Source organism: Pseudopodoces humilis, chromosome 18 (assembly GCF_049639895.1).
Source record: "Pseudopodoces humilis isolate 2021_Gansu_Grassland_sample_001 chromosome 18, ASM4963989v1, whole genome shotgun sequence".
Taxonomy (NCBI): Eukaryota; Metazoa; Chordata; class Aves; order Passeriformes; family Paridae; genus Pseudopodoces; species Pseudopodoces humilis.
Window position 1 is genome coordinate 9,829,233 of NC_142217.1, and position 22,274 is coordinate 9,851,506.

The following is a 22,274-nucleotide window of genomic DNA, read 5'->3' on the forward strand; positions in this document are numbered from 1 at the left end:
GCTGGCCCCATAATTCCAGCTTTTGTCTCTGCAGTCTTTCCCTTCTCTAGTGACCTTGTAGAAACAGTTTCTTGGCAAAGAGCTGCTGGGGTTGCTGTAGGTCTGGGTTCTGTAGGGCTGTGCCTTCACACAGTCACAGGAGTCCTGGGAAAGGAAACTGTGGGGATGAGTCAGGGGGCTGGAAATGCCAAAGCCTTGGGGACTGAGAGAACTTGTAACAGTTTTGATTTACCTCTTCTGACTGTGTGTTTGCCTTCATCATCCCTGCTTCAAAGGCCCTTCATTGCTGCTTCAAACCACATCAGCCTCCTTGCCCTATTCTCCCAAACACTTTTGCCTTTGTGTTTCTTTTTTTTGCCTGTTCAGCTGCTTTTGTAATCCTTGACTGCCTCTCCAGCACCCCACACCAGGCAGAGTTACTGCTGTGTTTGCTGCCACCACTGCTCACCATGGCCAGGCTAATCCCCTCCCTGCACTAACTCCTCCTGTGAAGCAGCCAGCAGGCTTGTCATTAAATAGCCCTAAATTAATCAAGATGAATAATTAATAAACTCAGAGCAGTTCTCTTTCCTTCATCTGGTTCCTACACAGAATCAAACCATCTTGTTTCCATACCCAGTTTTGTGCTGCCAAAAGCTCCTGAATTTTTGATCTAACTTAGCCAAATTGTTATTAACTTGTATATATTCTGACATATTAATAATTATATTGAAGTGGCTGCTATTCCCTACATCTTTCAAGTTGCCCATGTGTTAAAGTAACTTGCTGAATCAGAATATTTTTATTAGCCATCACTATCTTCCAAATGTAATAATCTCTTGTCTCATATTCTGCAAAGACTTTCCTAATCTGTTTTCCCAGCTGCAGACTGAGGGCATCTCTGCTCTTTTCTTGGATTAGTCACTAGGGGTGGAGGGTTTGCTTAAAGCCAGCAAGACCGGCAGTGCCTCTTGCTGTCCACACGTCCGGCCGTGGTTGTGCGCTGTGGCTCGCTCGCACTGCTCTCTGCACAGACCTCCAGCGTGGGCAGACAGTGCAAACACAAAGTCAGTCTTTCTCTTCCAGTTTTTCATTTCAGTCCCCAGCGTACAGGCCATATTCTGAAATTATTGCCATGCTCAGAATGTGCTTAATGAGTGCCTGGTTTGCCTGCTCACACCCTGGGACGTCTCAGTCCCAGGCCAGGGGCTGCTCATGAGGAAATACTGGTAGCAGACTCTGCTTTGCCAATATCTTCTGAATTTTCTTCTGGATATAGGACTCACCTTTGTCTCTCCCTTAGTCCTGTAACTCTAATCTTGACTTAACCCCAAGTCCCAGCCCAGGGGCTCAGCCACATCCCCAGCTGAGCAGTGCCATGGGTTGAGTCACTTTTGCGGCGTCTGGAGCCCCACTGCCTGCCCAGCCATCCTTGAGTGCAGCCCTACGGGGGCTTGGCTGAGCTTTGCTGAGTGGCACCTCAGCAGGTGGGCACAGTGCCCCTGCCACCCCTGTCCACCCTTGCTGCAGGGGGGGAGCTGTGGGACCTTACCGAGGTGACCTCAGCAAGCGGCTGGGGAAGATGTGCGCCCCCGTCCCAGCTGGCAGCCCTGCCCTTGCTGAGCACCAAATCTGCATCAGTGAGCTCAAATGTGCTTTGTTTCCCATCACTCTTCTTCACTTGTCATCTTCTCGTGGCAGCCGTCCCCCACACACAAGCTTTCTCCACTCTTGGAGCTCACTGGAGGATTAGTTTTGTGTTTCTTCTCCCTGTATGCTGCACACCTGAAAATGCCCATTTTCTCTCAGCCTCTCTACACTCACACCATCCTCCTGCCTGCTAATGATACAGGTAACCAGCTGACTAATCCTACTCCCTGGTGCCTTTCCCTCCAAGTGAGTTTAATAGCAAAAGGAAATGGAAGTGGGAGCTGTGGATGCATCCCTCAGGTCCAGCCTCAGGCACCAACTGCAGTGGGCTTTTTCCTCAATCTGATTCATGCTGTGTTACACACTGGGGAAACTGATAGGAATGTGATATGTAATGTAAGTGTATTTTTAATCAGTAGCATGAACTACCCTCCCTCTCCCCATGACTTTATTTCCTTCTTAGGAAGGCTATGTTGCACTTGTTACTTTCTGTTTTACTGTGATAGTTAGTAAAAGATTTTGTGCCAAATTTATGCTCAGTGAATTATCCCTGAAATTTGTGGAGCTACAGCAGAGTTTAATTTGGCAGTGTACAGTTGCTGTTGCTCCCAGTGATGTCTTCAGCTGAAAATCTCAGCTCTTGATTGCCTTACTTAGAGAAAAAGCGGGCCCATGTCTCCAGGCTTTGTCCAAAGGAGTGCCAGAGGCACTGGGAATAGCTGGTGCCAGAGGCACTGCCGTGGCAGAGACTCTGCTGCTGCTCTCTGTGAAGAAGCGTGGCAGCAATCTGTGCCAGAGGCATTTAGGAAATCTGCCCCTGAAGGCAAAGTTTTCTGAAAGGTGAACAGGATTTTAACAAATGCATTAACATCTATGGTGTGTTCAATACCTTTGATCTTCTTCTTAATGTCTTCTGGTGGAGTAAGTCAGAGGTGATGTGCAGCATCCTCATGATGTTGGGGCCAGAAGGAGCATGTTGAATGAAAGCTTATTAGAAATTCAGTGTGCTGCCATGCTGAGCACAGAATTGGTTGACTGCATAAATCTAAATGTCAATTAACTAGGAAGTCTTACCAAATGGAACTATGATGTTTTAGTTCCATGTTGTCAACACATGAAAAGAAGCATATTAATTGAGAAGGGTTAAAACACTGTATGGGTTCTTTAAAACAAAAAATTAAAATTATTCAAAGTAGGACCAAGATACCACCAATGTTTTCAAGAAGAGGGAAAATGTCAATTATTGATCATCATTTGAGCATTTATAAGAATTACCTAAAAACTGAGGAGCAATGAGAAGTTTGTGTGGCAGCCCCAAGTCCTGTTACACTGGGTGGAGTACTGCTGAATAGCAAAATACAGGTTGGTGAGCAATCTAGAAAGGATGGTGTTTTATTGAGTGGTGTGGATTGTTACTTCGGTTGATTTGATTTTTATCCTGTAAGGAAATTGAAGCTCAAGCACTTCCAAACTTGATTATGTTTCTAAAGATCACCTTTGCATGCCAGCTTTTGCCTAGAAACTCACCCGAAGATGTCAGCCATTTAAACCATTTCGTGTGGAAGCATTGCTAAGTAAATTCACTAAATGCCTATTCATCCCAGTAAGATGGAGAGTCACTGGAGCAGCAAATGTGAAAATCTGCACAGCTTACTACACAGAAAGCAGTTTCTGAGTTTGCCAAATTGAGATGCAGTCTGACCCTGGGAGGTATTGCAGCTCACATGAGGGAGTAAAGGAGGAGCATCTCCAGGTCCTGACTGTCAGGATGGTTGATTGACAGATAATTCATTTGGTCTAGATAAAGTCAATGAGATGATGAAAGTAGTTTACTTGGCTGATAACATTTCCAGGTTGTTGCAGCCTGACCCCAGAATTTAAGCACATTTTTTTACAGTTAAACACATTCAGGTTTAACTTGGTTTTCTGTGACTTATAATAATGAAATATTTTCAAAATACAGTACTATTGATGGTTTTTTTTATTTTGAGTCTTTCTGCCACCAACTTCATAACAGACCATTGCTTAAATGGTATTGTATCCATGAGGTTGTGGGTTTGAATGCAATTCAGGAGATTAACATCTTTTTAATGTGATTTATTCAGTTTTCCTAAATATGCTGACCTAGATAAATAGAGAATATTTTTGCTTCATTGTTAAAGAAATAGCTGACCACAAAAGCTGTCAAGCATAAATACATTCTTGGACATGTCAGCTAAAATTTTGCAAATGCTGGTGTCAGATTGCTTGTCATACTAATTGGAATTAACCTTCTAAATTCCTTTGTTCCTGTTGATTATATTGTCTTTTTGACATCAAAATGCTCTTTCGTTATGCATTCCAGCCTTGGCCTGTTCTCTGTTACACAACGAAAACAAATAATTGTCAATAGATACTGAACCAAATTCCCTAGGAAATATCTAGCAAAGCATGTAAAATGGAACTATCAATGCAGTCATCTTGCAGCTGGATTTTCATACTTAAAAAGTGTTGAGCAGTATTATTTCACACATACTCTTCTTATAGTGCTTGAAATACCTGCCAAGGGTTGATAAGAAATTTGTTAAGGTGTAATAAAGCTGTGCTTCCTTCCATGTATGCTTTCCTGAGCAGAGGGGGTCACTGAAGTTCAGCAGCAGGATTTAAGTTTTGTTTGGAACCACCTCCTTCAGAGTCTGAGAGTGATCCCCAAATGAGAACAATGAATATATAGATTGCTCTAGACAAAGAGGTTTTCACAGTGTAATTTGTGCACCTTTTGTTCTTTCTCTCACAGGACAAATGATCAGCTCGTGGCATTCCTGTCCAGATACCGCGATATGAACTTCTTGAAATCACATGGGAGGGACAATGCAAGGTGAGCTGGCCCTTTCCTCACCTCATGTTAACAAAGCACTGAGAATTATTGTATGGTGATGGTTTTTCAGAATTACCTGATTGAAGAAATCGCTAGTCCAGGACAGAGAAGTGAATGAGGAGGAAACCCTTTTCTGAGGATGGTTGTTTCTTGGCCCAGAGTGACTCCTTCCCAGAGTCAGAGATGCTTTTGTGGGGAGAGAAGCACTAAGCAGACTGAAGTTGCATCCCCCTCTGGACTTGGCACAAATCAATGTTTGGTGAGCAAGTGGCAATAGCCCCACACTGCCCAGGTGGCCCCAGGCACACTGGTGAGCAGGACCTGGGTTAGCTGAGCTCTGCAGCACAGCCTGGCATGGGCAGAGCCCTGGGTGAGGTAGCCTGTAGCAGCCTGCAATGCCAGTAAGAGTGAGGATGGTGGCTGGAGCTTATCACAGTCTACTGAAGTTTGGAAGTCCTTGAACCAAAATCTGTCTTCTTCTGCCCCTGCACAGGTCTCAGGGGGAAGAGAATGTGCTGTGTTCCCCACCAGTCATCAGTAATACTTAAACTTGCCATTGTGGTTTGAGAGAAAAGCAGTGACCAAACACCATCTTCCAAAGACTTTTAACAACCTCTGCAGATGAAAGAAGTTTCCCACCTGACTGCAGTGGTCCTGTTTTCCTATTTATCCATAGTTTTGCTCTTCCTCTTTTTTACTGGTTTTGTACCATAACAGCAGTCTTGCTTTACTTCCAGCAACTCCATATGCTGAGTCCCAGTGGTTTTGCATCTAAAAATATTGTTTTATTCTGCTTGGGTCACCAAGTCTTCCCTTTATTCTGTAAAATGTCAAGTGTACCCAGAGAATGTGACACACTGAGTCCCGTGTTCAGCACAGCGGGCAGGCAGAATAACTCACAAGTCTCTCTCTCTTCTTGGCCATTCCTATTCTTGTCACTAGATTTATCAATTCTGTCATGTTCCTGTTTAAATTAAGTCCTCACGAGCATTCATCTTGTGCATGCACAAATTCTATAGCAGGTAGTAAAAAATAATCCTGTGAGGAGTCATATTTTAAGCCAAGTCAACAGTTTTCACAGGAGAGTCCCTGGTTTGGGAAATGCAGAGTGTCAGAGTGATTGGCAGACTCAGCTCTAGCTGGCAATAGTGATTGACAGCAGAGTTAGTGGAGAAAAGAGGAGAGAAAGAACCAGGGAAAAGCAGCTGGTCTCTTGCCTCCTTGCTCCTCTGGTGCTCCCGAGTCTTTTCAAGTTCCCTGAGCTGGCTAAGGAAAATAACTAATGGACTATGACACACTAACATCAGGCTGGTTCAAGCATGCCAACTTCAGCTGGATCAGAACAATTTAGATCAATTAAACACACTAAGCTGATATTAATTTAATAATGGAATAAGCTAATGTGCTACTTGTCCTTCCATCACAGGAATAGCAAACTCATTTAGTAGTTCAGCGGTTCTCTTTGTGTAAACAACTAAATACCTTTTCACTTATTACAACATGTCACCATGTTTTATTTTGTTTCCTGTATTTCTACCATAAATTCCCTGTGTATCAGGGAACATGATCAGGGACATGAGTGCAGATTTACCATCCCTATCTGCCATGGTTGCCTAATCCCTGAGTCCCATAAGTGTTCCCACTGCTGACCACTGGATGAATGGATCCTTTCACATTAGCCCTTGGCACATCCCCAGATTTTCTGTCAGGGAGGTAGAGTGGCTTCCCTGCTCCTGCACAGCCCAGGCAGCTGTAGACACACTCAAGCCAGCAGCTGGAAATGCCTCTGAGTAATGCTGGTGTTGGGTAAAAATTAATTCCATTGTTTCCAAAAGCTGATCAAAAAGTAGTTATCCCCTGTTTGTATTGTGAATTTCCAGCTGTACATCCACCTGATGAGAAAGAAATATCTAAAGTGAAGATTTCTAGCCTGATATTTCATGTTTAGTGTTTGAGTGACTCAGTCTTGACTAAACTGGTCAGCGCTCCCTCTGCTCTTCCCATCTGAGACACAATTCCCACCTGACTTTCACTGAGTGCCCAGGTGTGCAAGCTGTGCCCATACCACTGAGGTTTATCTCTGCTGTCAGAATGGTGAAGTCCTCTGGGCTGAAATACCTGCCAAAAGCTCAGGCAGGTGAGCCAAGAGCAAAGGCCCCCCCAGGCTGTCACCCCATGTCCCTGTCCCACAGCCAGTGTCCCCAGGGAGCAGAAGGGTGTGCAGTGGCGCTGCTTTACAATATTCTCCCAACCTCTTGTGACCTTTGCCTGGGGAATTTCCACAGCTAAACTCAGTCAGTGACTTGCTCATTGTAAGAGTAAGGAATGGGGCTTTTTCCTATTAATTTTTCCAGTTTTTACGTCTTACTCCTTGCTTTGTCCTGTCACAGCCCAGGGGAAAAGAAATACCACATGAAGAGAATGGTATGGCCAAGAGCTTAGTAAGGTCTGGAAGAGAAGCAACAGCCTTGAGGATTGGCAGCAAAAAGTTAAGGAAAAAAAAAAGGATAACATTTAGATCACAGGCCAGTGTCCATGTTATTGGGCAATAGAAGAAAACTCCCTTTGGATATCCTATCTCAAAACACACTGGAACAGAATTTTTTGTTTGAAACAACTAATTGAAGCCATAATAAGGGAGAGGACACTGAACTATTACTTACTGCTGCCCCATGTACAGTAATGATTTAGCTGGTCCAAGGTGTTTTTCTCAAAACATGTGAACTAATAATACAGGAGCACAGCATCTAAACATAATTGAAAGCAATGTATAACCCTTGCTGATAGTTTTAATTTGTGGATGAATAATGGCACCTAATCAATAAGCTTTTCAACTGTCTAAGTCTGCCTTGTAAACAACTGAAAACTCTTAATTTTAAGTCATCGTAGTCTTTGGATCATACAACAGAGGAAGATTAGAAGTGCCATCTTAAAGCTGAAATGCTTGTACAGCTCAATTACAGTGCACTTTGTATTCAAGCCATGTTCACAATCAGAACATGTTTTACTGCCAAATAAGGAGAGAAACCAGGCTTCCTTTTATAGAGTTAAGTTTTCTTTTAGTTATGCTAAAGTCATGAAAAAGTGCATCGCTCTGATTTTCTTTTCGTGGCTTCAGCAAAGAGAATGGACATGAAAATGGCTTCTTCACTCAGCTGGAGGAGCATTATTTCCTGACAGAGGTGGATGTATGAAATGAAATTGCACACAGTGGCTGGAGTTGTTACTTTGTGCTTAGTGAGCAACACATTTCCTCCTCTTTTCAGTGTCTTAGACTATTAAAAGCAAGTGAATAACCTGGTAGTTGTATAAGTTGATGCAATTTGGAACATGCAGAAGATTTTTTCTTTTTTGGCAGGAGCAGCACCTTTTGGATGTATTAAAAAATATAAAGACAGTCAAATGTGACATCTTCAATGACAGGCAGGAAAAGGGTAGGGGGGTTGTATGGAAAGCTCTCTACAGCAGTTATTTGGGAAACTGTAAACATGCTGAGAAGGCTGGATGCTAAATCTTAGAGGAATCTTGAGCTCATAGGGAAAATACAAATAGTTAAAGAAAATACCCTTCGAGTTTTAGGATGTGTCCATATTCTTCTGCTGATTTTTTCTTCTCATTACTGCTGTTCTTTGCAGTTGTGTTGTTCCCCTTTCTGGTTTCTGGGTTCCAGATAATTTTAGAGGTGTTGGTGAACTGTACCCAGGAGCATCACAATCCCATCCCCGTTCTCTGAGGCTGGAGAAGAAACCTTAGCTACTGAAGGACTGGAGCACATTCCCAAAATCTCTGCTGCTGGCACACATCTGTTTCACCCCGTTTCAGACATGCCTTTTATCCCCAGTGGCACACACTGTTTGTTGTGTGCTCTACATGGGGCTGGTGGGGGTTTGGTGGTCAGTTAAGAAAATGGATCACACAGTAAACACTGTTGTGTATTGCACTGGTGAATTGCCCAGTAAGTACCCAAATACTAGGGGGGAAAAATGGATTAATTATCTCTGCTGTTGGAATAGTTTAACCACATGTACTAGCAGCACTTACACTGCTGTTCATGTAACATATTTGGTGGTTCCTTTGGCACAAATTAACCTCAGCCTCATACTTCTTTTGCTAAATTTTTTAGAACACTTGAGTATTCTGGAGCACATGGACTAAGATCTATTTTTTGCTTGGAAGTAGTTCAGCCCAACAGTTGCATGAGAAGTGTAGCGACTGAAATAGCAACATGCATCTTCTCTGCAAAGAGACTGCACTTTAAAAATGTAGACATTACAGCTAACTTTCAGATGTTCTTAGTGCTTTATGCTAAGCATTAGGGGAGCCATAAAGCCTTTACTGCTTCAGCTTGACAATTCACCTCCTTGTAGAGCTTTTATTTCTGCTCAGTTTTGGAAAACAGTGCTCTAAGCTGTCAATGCAAAGAGAAACAAAACCAGCCGTAAGTCTTGATGTGGGACTAAGGAGGATGTTCTTTGTTCTAAGAGTGTACAAGCAAGATCATCTGCTGGTTCAGGAAGGTGCTTTAAGTGAGAAGGTTTGAAGTAGCCATACTTTATGGGGCAAGGACAGAATTAGGAAGGAGATGAAAACTGAGATACTGGTAAAATAATCAGGAATCTTATTGCTATCTGAGAACATTGAGCAGCACACTTCATTTGCAGCCATGTAAACAGCCCTGTCATCTGAGGTCCTGAGGCACTTCAAAAAATGGTTATGACAGGAAACATCATTTTAAGTTGCACAGATGTTGTTGGCCCTGGTGTACCCACAGGTCAGTGGCCTGATTTGGAAGCTTGCAAACCTTTATAGAAGGGACTCACACTTGCCCTCAGTCACTAGAAAGGCAGTGAGGAGACAAGAAACCTCCTAGAGAAGACATTTACTGGAGACAGATGGCAAAACGCCAGGTTTCATGTCATTGTCTGTGGTGAGTTCATGTTACATCTCTGCATGCTATCATTTGCAGTTTTGCTTATTTAATATCAAAAGAAAGAGAATCACCTGACTTGTGGCTTCCTTGATGCTGAGAGGAAACCATTTCATTTTCATTCTAAAAGCTGTTTCAGTATTGCTTAAAAGATGCCATGTAAGTGAAAAGTGGGGAAAAGAAATCCACAGGAAAATCTTTGACAGTCTCTCTCTTGAGCTTTATGCTCACAAGGAAATGCATGAAACTGTTGACAAAACAAGACAGTTCCTGGTAGAGTCATTACTGCAAAAAAATAGAGTTTGAAAGTTTCCTGCAACTAAAAGAATTTTAAAGGTTTTTTTCACTTTTCTCCCTGGCCTGCAACATTAAAATATTGAGAAACATTGAGGCTTTTTAAGACTTTCTCTGAAAAAGAGACTTCACCTTTGAAAGAGAGAAGGTGGAAAATATAGTTTTTCAAAACCAGTGGAAGATGATGTGTAGGAAAAGGTGGTGAAGAAAAAAGAATAATGAGAAATTTCTTCTAAATAGAAGGCAAAGATATGTTAGGACTAAAGTGTTAAATGGCTATTCTGGGAAGATTACATATGAAAGAAGCAGAAACAAATTATATAGCATGAGGTACCTATTGTAAGCTTGAAAAGTCTAATCATATCCTTATAGAGACGGAATAATGACCAGATAAAATGTGTATATTCATCAGCTTCCAACAGCATCTCATGTGGAATACCCTAAGTGCCATGGCTGCTTGGCTTCCATGAAGATGCAATTGATTGAGAAGGGACACACTGAACATAATATATTTCAAGGTGAACTTGTATCTTAAAAGAGATATTCAAATTACTGTACCATTTTTGCTGCACTGTAAATGATCTAAACTTTCTATTGCCCTGTGTGTGTGGCAGCAGTAATCTGCCCCAGGTTTAAATGCACACTGAACATAAAACATACATTGAAATGGTTTTTTTCATTTTTAACACACACTGAAAACAACTGTGGTAACATGGACTGTCAAAAAATCCTTCCAGTAGAGCTCATGTTCCCATGAGTTGCTGTTCAGGTTCTGCAGACCCAGAGAAGCTCCAGGAACAAACATCACAAACTGCATCTCTCAGCTCTGTCTTACTTCTGGTGGCTGGGTCACCTGGGTCTTCTGCTCTCTTGTGGGACATGCAGGGGTACGGGGGGCAAACACTAATCACATTTAAAAGTAAGATTTCCCTGTGTTCCTTGGAAACTCCTGAGCATTCAGCACAGTGGGCAAAACTGCTAAAGCATTTTAATTTGTGTGCTTATTTATGGCTTTGGCTTTTTCTCCTGAAATAAGCCCGATCAGGAAATAACACCAATCTTACTAGAGCAAATTCAGTCAAGAGAGAAATTCTTTCTGATATGGTTGATGTTTGTTTCTGCATTGGCATTAAAGCTTTGGGGGATTGTTGAGATAGTAATGTATTTAAATATTTTCTTCTGAGTAGGGGAATTAACAAAAGATAAGAATTCTGCTCTCATAACATTTTTTAAATTGCATTTAGGCTGCTATAGTTAAAGCACATTGAAAAGCAAATTACAATTATTCTTTCTCTTTTCTTCCATCATTTCTGTCTGTACTGAGAGTTATTTTCAAGGCCTTTTGAAACAGCAGAAATTGTTTGTTCTGTGCTTTCCACACGATGTGTGTCACATGGGTAGAAATCTTCCTCGTCTTGACAGACTAAGTAGGTGCTATTTCTGCTTGACACTGCTCCCCTTTTCAAGCTTCAACTCCATTTGTGGAGTGGGGGATCAGCCCTGGAGGCTTTCAGCAGGACAGGAAGAGGTCTCAGGAAACATACTGCAACATCCTATCCTTAGAACAACAGATGAATACCTGGCAGCATATAGACATTGTGTTAATTATTTCAGATGTAAATATTGTTTAACCCTTGGTAGAACAGAGCTACTCATGGAAATGGAGTGAAATCAGGGTCTCCAAATACTCAGTGGAGACCAGGATTTCCACCCTGAGCAGGCAGGGAATGATTCTGCCCTGCACAGGTTTGGGATTCATTAATCTGCTTATTGTGAAGAATTTTTCAGTGCCTGGTTTATGGAGATGTGTGGTAGCCTAGAGATTGCTCACAAATTACTTCTTGCAACTGTTGCACTCAAGATCGTCAAACTTTTGTTCAGTGCTTTCTAGCTGGTCACCTAAACTGCAAATTACTGTTTTGTGCTTCCCAACTGATTGACTCTGGTAGGTGTTTGCAGGGTGGCTGTGCAAACACTGATGGCAAGTGACTCTCACATTTCTCATCTGTAAAAATATTTACTTGCCTTTTTGCACTGAAATGGACTTTATTCCTCAAATTTTTGTCTGAAGACAATTAAAAGAGGAACAGATAAATTCAAAGCATGCTGAGCTTTCCATATACACTCAGGAAAACATGGACATGATGCTAGTGGAGCCCTCTGCCCTACAGATTCTTGCTTTGACATTGGCTTTGGACTTGTGAGGAATTGTCTCACTGGAGTTTTGTAGCTTTTATTCATAGCTTTTATTCTTAAATCCTGAGTAATGGTGATGAGGTCCTGGGTAAGTGCACCTGGTTAACAGTGAAATGTCAATGGGTGGTTTTCTAGGCAAGAGGCCAGAAACAGGAAACATTTAGGAAGAAACCTTTTCACCTTAAAAAATATATTCTTCCCAGAAAAAAAAAAAAACTTTTAGTGATAAAGTTACTGGTAAATGGCATATAGCAATCTGAAAGCCTCCAGTACTTTAGGAAGTTTTACTCATTCATAAACTTCAGGAAACAGAAAACAGCAAACTCTGACTTACGTACTGTGTAAGCACAGCATTCAGGAGCAGGGGTTTCTACAAATTGCTGTGGTTTGCAGTGTCCCTTGGAGAAAACTATGCAAAAGGAGGATATTTAACTGGGATTTGATTTGATATTAAGTAACTGTGGGACAATATTTATCAGCAGTTGGAACATGTCATGAAAGCTGAGCTATGTTTATACTCATGTTGTAGGAGTATGTGCTACACAAGTTACAAATGCTTTATGTGTTATACAGTCCTAGAATCTTGTCTGAAATGCATTTATAAATATTTAAATAAACTCCAAAGTAAGAGGAGTTCCCTGAGCTGGGTTGCAATCATGAGCTGCCTGGACTGACATCTATACCCAGTGACAGACCATGTGCTGCAGGCAGTAGAGGTTTTTTAGCAAAGTATAAAAATAACTCTGGAACCACGTAAACTGTGAGGCTGCATCCACACACGGGGCACAGTGGCACCTTTCATGTGTGTCTGTGTCTGATTGCTGAGCTCAAGTACCAACACACCTTCTTAATATCCCATGTTTCCTGTACTTTTGAGTGTAAACCCAGGCCCCCAAAGCTGGAGGCTCTTTAGGAAGAATTAAAATTGATAAGGGGAAGCATGAGATGTCTTAGATTGAGTGTTCTATGAACTAAGGCAGAATGGCATGCTTTTCTTAACCCTAGTCTTATTTTAATTCTATTTTCTCCTGGTTGATTCTTTTCCTATCATTGTTATTTTCCTCCTGTTGTTTTTTTTATAGATTAGAAAAAAGGCCAGTTGTCTTCAGCTGCCATACCTTGGTTCAGTTGGATGTCACTGTCCTGGCCAGTACATTTGTGGCTGGCAGAGGGGTGCCAGTCTTACCTGATGTTCAGGGTGACAGAAAGCACCTGAATTTTTTCACAGTGACTAAGATTAAGAAAATGCTATTCCTAAGTATTTTTATTTTTTTTCCTACTTTTAATTTGGGAGTTATCTGCAAGCTGTTTTGTGGGACCCAAGAGAGAAAGACAAGGGGAAAAACACCCTCTTTTTTTTGCATTTCGTTTGCTCTTTCAGAAGCTTGGCCTGGCTTTATAGAATCTACTGTTTTGGTATTCCCTTGAGCATAACCAGAAACTAATGAAATACAGCAAAAGACTAGAAACAAATCAGTAGGGTCATGCTTTTGCCCTCCATCTTCCTATCTTCCTTTTCAGAGGTGGCTGCAATCATTCTTGGATGGCTAGTCAAGAATCTTTATGAACTGTTTCTAGTGTTCAAAAGTTTTTCATTTCTTGGAAAGGCCTATGTGGCATACAAATACCCCTTTCCCCTTCCCTCAGGCAGTATTCAATATGCTTAGAGTTCTTGCCTGCCTGAGTGCCCAAATCGCTATTGCTGGAGTAGCTGGGAGCATCAGTCACCCTAGAAGAGAGCCTGGAGGGGAAAGAGGGAGCCTCATCCACCTTTTCCTCTTTGGTTGCAGTTCATCTCTCTGTGCCAGCAGCTCCCCCTATTTAGCTCCCAGCAGATCTGAAATACACTTGGTCCTCTTGGCTCCCAGGGAACATAAATGAACACAAGCAATCTCCCAGTGGAGAGCTGTGTCTTCACAGCCCCTTGTATAAATCATTGCTTTGTAGGCCACAGAAATGATTTGCTTTGCTAATGCCTTATTCCATTGAGGTGTAGTGACTGTGTGTGAAGAGGCTCAGTAAGGGTGATCCTTTTGAAGAGCACCTGCTCTCTGCTCAGCTGTTATATGTCTGGAACCTGGTGTGATGTTTCTAGGAGGGTTTCAAGAAGCACAAGCAAAAGGTAATTTCTTTGGAGATCTCTAAAGGCATTGCAGCTCTTCAGTTGGGCTGTGCTGCCTTGCTGGAGGGTGAGTGATTGGAAAGTACAATTATTTCCTTCTACTGACCCAGCTGTGTAAGATCTGGGTGCTGAGGTTTGTTGTGAAAACGGCTGTACTTCCAGGAATTGGCTTATTTCACTCCATATCCTGAGATTTGCTTTTCCAAGCCATTAGCTCAAAAAACCCATAGAACTGTGCATGTATAGAAAAAAGGAGCCTGTTAACTATTTTGGAAAACATGAAGCTGTGAGTCAGGATTTGCTGGGACCTTCTCATCTTGAGTGTGGTCATGCTCCTCTGCTGCTGAGTTCAGACAATCAGGCTGAAGCTGTTGTAGTCCCAGGGAGCTGGGAGCTGTCGTGTCGTACAGGCTGAGGCAGTTTCTACGTACAGCAGTTTTTGAAATAGCCAGGTGGGTTTTTTTGTTTGAGGGTTTCTATTGCAGTCAAATAACCTTCTGTTTGAAAGGGAGAGTAAAGGATGATAAATTGGTAGAGATAGCAGCTGAAAGAAATTACTTCATGGAAAAGAACTTTCTGTTCCTATTTAAATATAGTCGATGAAGTTCTGTTATTTTCTTAAAATAATTAACTCTGAGCATTTAGTTTTGAAGAGAAATAAATAAATGACCAAACTTTCAGGCACATTAATATTTGATTTGGAGATAACTGCATAAATATTGAATTTGAAGATTACATTCCAGAGCACTGCATTAAAATTGCAAGACTTCTCTATTATCCTTCATAATGGAACATGAAATTAGAAACTTGTTCATGGAAAGAAAAATTTCTCAACTCTCATTTAGGCGTTTTCAGCACTGTTGTGTTAACAGAGGAGCTCTTCTCATACTGTGAAAAGAGACATAGCTATCAGTAGGACATAGACCCTGAAGTCATTTATGGTCCTTTTGAAAATTAATATGCACCATTTCATAATTGCATCTCAGTTCTTTGATTGGTATAGAACAGAACTTGAGCCAGGGAGTTGGCCTACGGGGTTAATGCTCATGTTTCCAGATGCAGGACTCCAGAAAGCTCTGGTGTTTGTTGTTCCTTAACTTTTGTTCTTTTCCTTCAGTAGCATGGGTTTGAGGACCACTGAAATATCACTTGACTTGCTAATCCTGAGCCATCCTGGCACAGCTGTGTGTGGTTCAGAACAGGGAGGCTGTGCCTCCCTCAGCTGTTGATACCCTGCAGGTCCTGCTCCCAGAGAGGGCTGGGGCTGTGGGTTGCTGTAGTGTAAAGAGCATTTGTTACTGCTCAGAACATGAGGGATGTGTCCAGTGCTCACATCCAACGGGGGTGGATGTGCTCAGTCCCCCTCAGTGCTAATTCACAGCTGCCCTGCTTCTCCTCCAGTGAAATCATTCCCAAATGGAGTAACAGAAACCTGGATCAGACCATCTCAAAACATGAGTGAGCATCCAGTCCAAAGTGTTTTCAAACACAGATTGATTTCCCAGCTTTTCTTCTCTTCTATTGGTCTCAGATAATTCATTTCCATAACTTTGCAGTTCTGTGGTTGCTCCTTTTATTCATGGTTCAGCAATAACAAAACATTGTTCCCTAGAGACTTGAAAATGGAGCAGACTTGCTCAATCTACAGCAAAGACCAGTACAATGGTGTTTCTTCCTAATTGGCTATATCCCTATAGAAAAATTAATGAAATGATAGCATAAGAGAAAATTGGGCATTTTACCTTTATGTACATTTTCCCATTTTTTAAAAACTGAATTTATTTAGAGAGAGAAGATTATATTTAGTTCCTGTTCATGTTGCAGTTCTTCTGCAGTGGTTTATTCAGAGTTAATGAAAATTATGGACTTCCCTGCCCTAGAGCTCTGTCACCTGCATAGCCTTAGGACAGCACAAGGTGTAAATGATGTTTAAAAGCAATCTGTTGACCTTTGTCTCTGTAACTGAACATATAACTGATCAATTATTTATTAAATCTCTCTACATTATTTATGAGTAGAACAGAAATATAAACAAGTGACCTTTTGATCCTTTTTTGTTTGAGAAAGTAGCTTTTTATTTCTAAAGCTCCTGATGATAACAAAATACAAATTAACTTTTAATGTCTCCTCTTGCATTGCCTCAGATTTATCAGGAAACAAGGGCTGGATCGGCTCTTCCTGGAGTGCGACACGCACATGTGGCGCCTGGGGGACCGCAAGATCCCAGAGGGAATCACAGTCGATGGAGGGTCAGACTGGTTCCTCCTGAACAGGAAGTTTGTGGAATATGTCACTTTTTCCAACGATGATCTGGTGACAAAGATGAAGAGGTTTTACTCTTACACACTGCTTCCTGCCGAGGTATGTGAATGCAGAGAATCCCTCTCTGTGTTCAAACCTGCGATGTTTGTGCTTGTGCCAAAGATCTGACCAGAGGGGCTTTCACCTGATGTCACTGGGCTTTGCAGCACCCCACAGTGGGTAATGAAAATTTTACTTCTATGATGAGTAAGCCCTTTAGGGTTAGAACGTCTTTTGCAGTTGTTTATTGCTTTGTTTGTTTGTGGGACTTTTTTGCAGAGAGGCTTTGTTTTGTACCTCTAAGCCTATTAATCTGTAACTGAACAACCAAAAATCCAGCTGCCCTTTGCTTGCAAATTGTTCCTGCACAAAGCTTTTGAAGGATATTAGAGATGGCGAATTGTCTTCATAAGTAGCTTTCCTTGCTATTATCCAGTGCTTTTCTTTAAAAATATAAACCCTGCAAACAAAGGTTTATTGTTCTGTTCAAAACTCAGCTAGAAGGCACAGTCACAAATCATTTTGATCACTCAGGAGTCACTGTGGCTGCAAGTGATGCAGAAGGGGAGTGCACAGCAGTGTGGGGCTGTGCCTGGTGTGCAGCAGTGTGTCAGGAATGTGTGCTGTCTGCAGGGAGAGCACAGAGCTGTGGCTGGCAGCCTGTGCTACACCTGCCCCAGCAGGTACACTGCTCCCCTGATTGCCGGGCTCTGCTCCACAGGCTGCAGCAGTCAGCCAGCCAAGGAAGAACTGATGTCTGCCTTTAAACCCGTGACTGCCCTGGCTCCTGAACATTTTGAGGGATGGGTGACACCAATCTTGCAAATCTAGGCTCGTTAGCTTGTGGTGGAGCACAGCAATTGTTATCTTTTGACAGAGGTTTATTATTCCACATACATGTTGCATAATCTTCTTTTAATCCCTTTTCTGTTAAAAATCACCTTTTCTCTCTCCTCTGATAACCTTTTCATCCATTATCTATAGAAATTCCTGTATTGCTATGAAAGGACATAGGGCAATGGGTAATTGGGTAGGGTTTTTTTTCCCCTCTCGCTTGAATGAGAATGGATGCCTTTATGGGTTTAACCAAACAGTTCAAGCATAAAATCCATATTCACTGGGCTGTCATTTAACATTAAAAAGGGTAGGGGGATTATTTGGGAGCCAGCCATGCTAATGCTATGCTGGTTATTTATAGATCTTACTATTGCTGATTTTAAAGAGAAGTCACTGCTCCAAAAATGGTCTCTTGCAGGGCTAAAATTGATGATATTCCATAGGTTTTTTTCTACAATGTTTTCTTTACATGATACATAACTGGTTTTGTAAAATGGCCCTGCCTTCACTGACCTGTTAACCTGCTGTATCAGTCCCCATTACACATGGTTTATGTAATAGCTGATATTATGGTGATATAATTAAGATTGCCCAATAGGAATTCCATGCTGCCATGAATCAGCAAATAAAGACTTATGATTTCAGATATAAATGCAGGAGGCAGAATGTCCTTTTGGTGCTGAGGGTGAACTGTATGTTTCAGAACAAAGCCATTCAACTAGCAATGCATTTCAAAATGCTGGAGATAGATACCCACAGAAGAGCTGTCTGAGACTGTATTTTTATCAGAGTAACCAGGGTGATGGTGTAGTTTTGCCAATTGTTTTGGGAAAGAACTTGAAATATGCCATTAGCACATTGTTCAGAAAAATAGCCCTAAATCTGTTAGATCAGGGAGTAACTTACAGAAGGGAAATAATGGGCATTTCTTAGAATTGCTCATATAGCTGAAATAAAAATAAAATGATTGCTGGCACTAGTGCCTTTCTAGGAGTCCTTTGGGCTCCCAGTGCCCAAAGCTGGTCATTGTAGAAGTGCAATTATTCTGTGCCAGGTTATTGGAGCAGGACCTCAGCTGTGTGTTCTTACAGTTTGGTTGGGTCTGTAGAGTGTTGTGATTTTTCCATGCTCTGTGGAATACAGACACATAGTGTTTCATACATGGCAGAACAATAGAGCTTGTTAATTCTGTCATTCCAAACAAAAATAGGTCACCTGCATTCGGTTTGCACCCATGAGCTGAAGCGAAGGAGGAAATGAAAGTTTGAGGAGCTAAATATGGTGATCTGCTCTGTGTTTGTTGCAGTCCTTCTTTCACACCGTGCTGGAGAACAGCCCGTTCTGTGACTCCATGGTGGACAACAACCTGCGCATCACCAACTGGAACAGGAAGCTGGGCTGCAAGTGTCAGTACAAGCACATTGTTGACTGGTGTGGCTGCTCACCCAATGACTTCAAACCAGCAGACTTCCACAGGTTCCAGGTAACTGAGCACACCTGCAGAGAGGCTCTTCCCCCTGTGCTGTGTAGGGAGAGCAGGCTGAATGCATGGCTGCAGCTGGGAGGGGGAAGGGAAGCTTTGACTCCATCAGGCTGGTGGAGAAAGAGATGTGAGGAAGCTCTGATCTTAACTTCAGGAGAATGAAAGATAAGTTCTCCTATGTTTTGGCCCTGGAGACATACCACTGCATGGTATGCCTCCATAAAGCAGGTAAGTCACAAAAAGCAAAAGTCACAAAGTAACTCTCTGGACTCTTGGTGTTGGTAATCTGCTGTGCTAGGAAGCAGGGAAGCTTGACACATCTCTGACTGTACCACTATTACATGGCAACTCTTGTGAGTTTATTGTAAAAGGTTTTTTCCCACATTCCAGCTCAGGTGCTTTCATCATTTCACAAAACTCCTGGCTTTCAGTGTTAAGCAATGTTTATCATCTTTATAAAAAGCTTAAAAGTTGACTGGTGTGTGTGCTAGAGACTTATATTGCACAAAGCAAATCTGTTTTCGTTATTAGATTCATCAACACGATCATATTAAAGTTCATCTCGTGGTTTTGGTAGCCTTAGTCATGAGGTTTTGATCACCCAGGTTTGGCAGGACTGTCTTAAAAGGTTTAATGAGTTCCTTTGTGAAAGTTTCCTCAAGGCAGGCACGAGAGTGAGTCCTGTGCTCGGGGTGCACTCAGTCTCGAGGCTGTATCCGGCCTGTGTATCTTCCATGGAGAATGAACAGCCGCTTGTTTCAAGGTCACCAGATTTGCAATTCCATCCCTCCAGCTCCTCAGGGCTCCCTGCATAAAGCATGTTTGTTCAGGCTTTGTGTGGGATGGGGAATGTGTTACCCTACAGCACAGAAATGATGACTGCTCTGAAACAGAGATCTTTTCTTTACTGTAATGTGCTGCCTACTAGGCACGCTTGAAGTCAGTGACACAGGCATTCACAAAAAGAGCAAATGAGATGTTATCTAAAAGAGGCTCTGCTGCCCCAAACACCAATCCCAGGGAATTCTCCAGCACAGAATAAATGGCAAGTCTTCAAAAACTCTTGCCAGACTGCAGAGCCTGACCTACTCCAGGCTGTGAACCCGCAACAATATTGCAGAAAACATCAGGTAAACTGAGCTGGAGGGGAAAGTTCAAAATTAGAATAGATGTAAAGGCAGCTTCTGACACTGCTGAGAGAGCCCCTCACATGAGCACACGGCTCCAGAAGGCTGGGGCTTGCTGTTCCCATGGAGGCACAAAGTGAGCCAAGGTCACAAAGCCCACAGCATGCGCCATCTCAGAGCAAAACTGAGCATCCTCAAAAGAATTTTCCAGCCATCTGGGGCACTCAAACTCCTTGGCACCTCAGGACCCATCAAATATGAACAAAGCAAAACAAAGACTTTTTGAAAGCTAATGGTATTTGAGTAGCATATAAAGCAGTTATATGCCCAAGATTGTGTCAAGCACTGAGAAAAAATCTGGGAAGGACCACTCAGAAGTGGAGAAACCTCAGCCACAAGCGGCACCTCTCCCAGAGACCTCTTGCCACCTCCTAGCAGCAAATCCATACACAGAAAATGCTGCTCTGCCTCTTCTGAGCCCTAGTGCCACAGTACACTTTGCTCCCTGCATAGCACGTACCAGTGCTGCACTGTCTCCAGGCTAACATGGGGGTTTGGAGAGCATTCCCCAGCCCTCCTGCACTTGGAGAGCCCTCCTGAGCAAGGCAGCAGGGGTGGCTGTTGGTCTGAAGGGATTTGCATTGAGTAATTATGTAGTTTTTAGCCGAATCTTAACATCACTCCTAACAATGAATGGTGCCAAAGGTGACCTTTTAAGTCATCTTTGCCCATGGAGAGAAATGGTTCATGTCCTCAGCTCCAACCCATTGCTTAAGACAAAGTGTCACGTCTGAAAACGGGAACTCAATGTCTTTTCCTGTCCTATCCCAACAGCAGACTGCCAGGCCAACTTTCTTTGCGCGCAAGTTTGAAGCCGTGGTGAATCAGGAGATCATTGGCCAGCTGGACTATTACCTGTACGGGAATTACCCGTCGGGCACGCCGGGGCTGCGCTCCTACTGGGAGAACGTGTACGAGGAGCCGGACGGGCTGAGCGCCCTCAGCGACGTGGCCCTCACCATGTTCCACTCCTTCTCGCGCCTGGGCCTGCGCAGGGCCGAGACCTCGTTCCACGCTGCTGGGGACAACAGCTGCCGGTCAGTCCTGCCCTTCCTCGCCCTTGCAGGGGACACGGGCACCGCCAGCCTCTGCGGGAGCCTCGTTCTGCCTGGCTGTGCTGCCTGGAGCCTACGGCCACGAGCGGGGCCAGGCAGCTGCAAGTGCACAGCGCTTATTTCCAGGAGTATTTATGTCCATAATAAAGTGCTGGTTATTCCGGGTTGACGTTATGTGACCTGTTTGCTGCACTTTTAAGGAGCTCCTCTCCAGCCTGATGAAGACTGACAGGATCCAGTTGGGCAGTGCTACCCCCACTGCTGCATTTCCCTTGATTAATTTCAGCAAGTGTATTATAGCCTCAGCTCCAAAACCCTCCGTGTGATTGCAGCAGAGGTCATGTTCACCTCTGTTATGCTTACCAAAAGCAGAGGACAGGATTTCAGAACAAATCTGAACACAGGCAGGTTAATGGTCCTTGCTTGTTTGTTCCCCTGGGAGCACACATGGAGTACAGAGAGCTTGCTTGGCTCAGTTTGCCTGCTTGGTGCAGCTCTCTGTGCCAGAAGTGCTGCAACTGGTAAGATCTATTAGCATCCAATACATAAAATATATGTAGGTGTTTATATATCTCTATATATAGCTAGATATATTTATCTCAAAAGTTCTTATTCTTTAAAAGGAAATTCCCCTATATTCTAGATTCCTTTTGTACCTGTAAGCCTGGCTAAGGAGAATTCAGTCTTACAAGGGATTTGAAGGAAGAATTCCTGAAGTTAGACTTGCACAGAAAAGGCTCTCTTCATGGTAGATGTTTGCTGCCTGCAAACACATCTGAAGCTGTTTAGATTCAAAGCAGAGAGGGTTCTTCTTTTAAAGTCTTACTTTACTATCCCTTAATTCCATCTTCAGAATTTATTTCTGCCCTTTTTCATCCTAACAGAAAACACATAGAGCCTAAGCCAGCGAACACTCTACGTGCTTTGATGGATGGACGTTGCCCCTCTTGTGTTCTCAAGAGGGAGCCAAATGTGCCTTGACCTTCCTAAATTAGTCATGGAAGTGCTGAGCAATGTCCCATTTAGAAAGATGTGGCAATAAGTGCTCCAGATTCCTATTAGAGTTTTGTCAGTGAAGGTTACCAGTGCAAAGCAATAAAAGATCAATAACAATTAGACAGAAATAATCTCTAGTAGCATGCCTTCCTTATATGAAATAAAGGCAGACCTAAGGAAGTCCTGGGTCATTTGTCCTGCAGGGTGAAACCAGCAGAGGGGATGGAGACTATGTATAACCAGTACTGAAATAATTTGACAATTACTTTAGTTCTCACTCCTTTTGCCAGTGTTCTGATGCTGATTGATATCAATTTTCACTTGTGTTTCTGAGGAACTTTCCATTGCACAGGAGCTCAAGGTGCTTTTCAAGCTTGCTCAGATTATAGA

General features: G+C 42.7%; 1 protein-coding gene across 4 annotated transcripts in view; it reads left to right on the top strand.

The window, feature by feature from the left end:
* Window positions 1-22,274, top strand: part of XYLT1 (xylosyltransferase 1) — a 176,788-nt gene that overhangs the window by 131,607 nt on the left and 22,907 nt on the right. For 2 of the 4 annotated variants that reach the window (XM_088063990.1, XM_014252704.2), the window contains 4 exons: window positions 4,406-4,486; window positions 16,170-16,386; window positions 18,470-18,646; window positions 20,608-20,870. In XM_088063990.1, coding sequence (XP_087920116.1) covers window positions 4,406-4,486; window positions 16,170-16,386; window positions 18,470-18,646; window positions 20,608-20,870 — 738 coding nt within the window. The remainder of the gene's footprint in view (window positions 1-4,405; window positions 4,487-16,169; window positions 16,387-18,469; window positions 18,647-20,607; window positions 20,871-22,274) is intronic. The other 2 variants (XM_088063991.1, XM_088063992.1) reach the window with 1 other exon arrangement.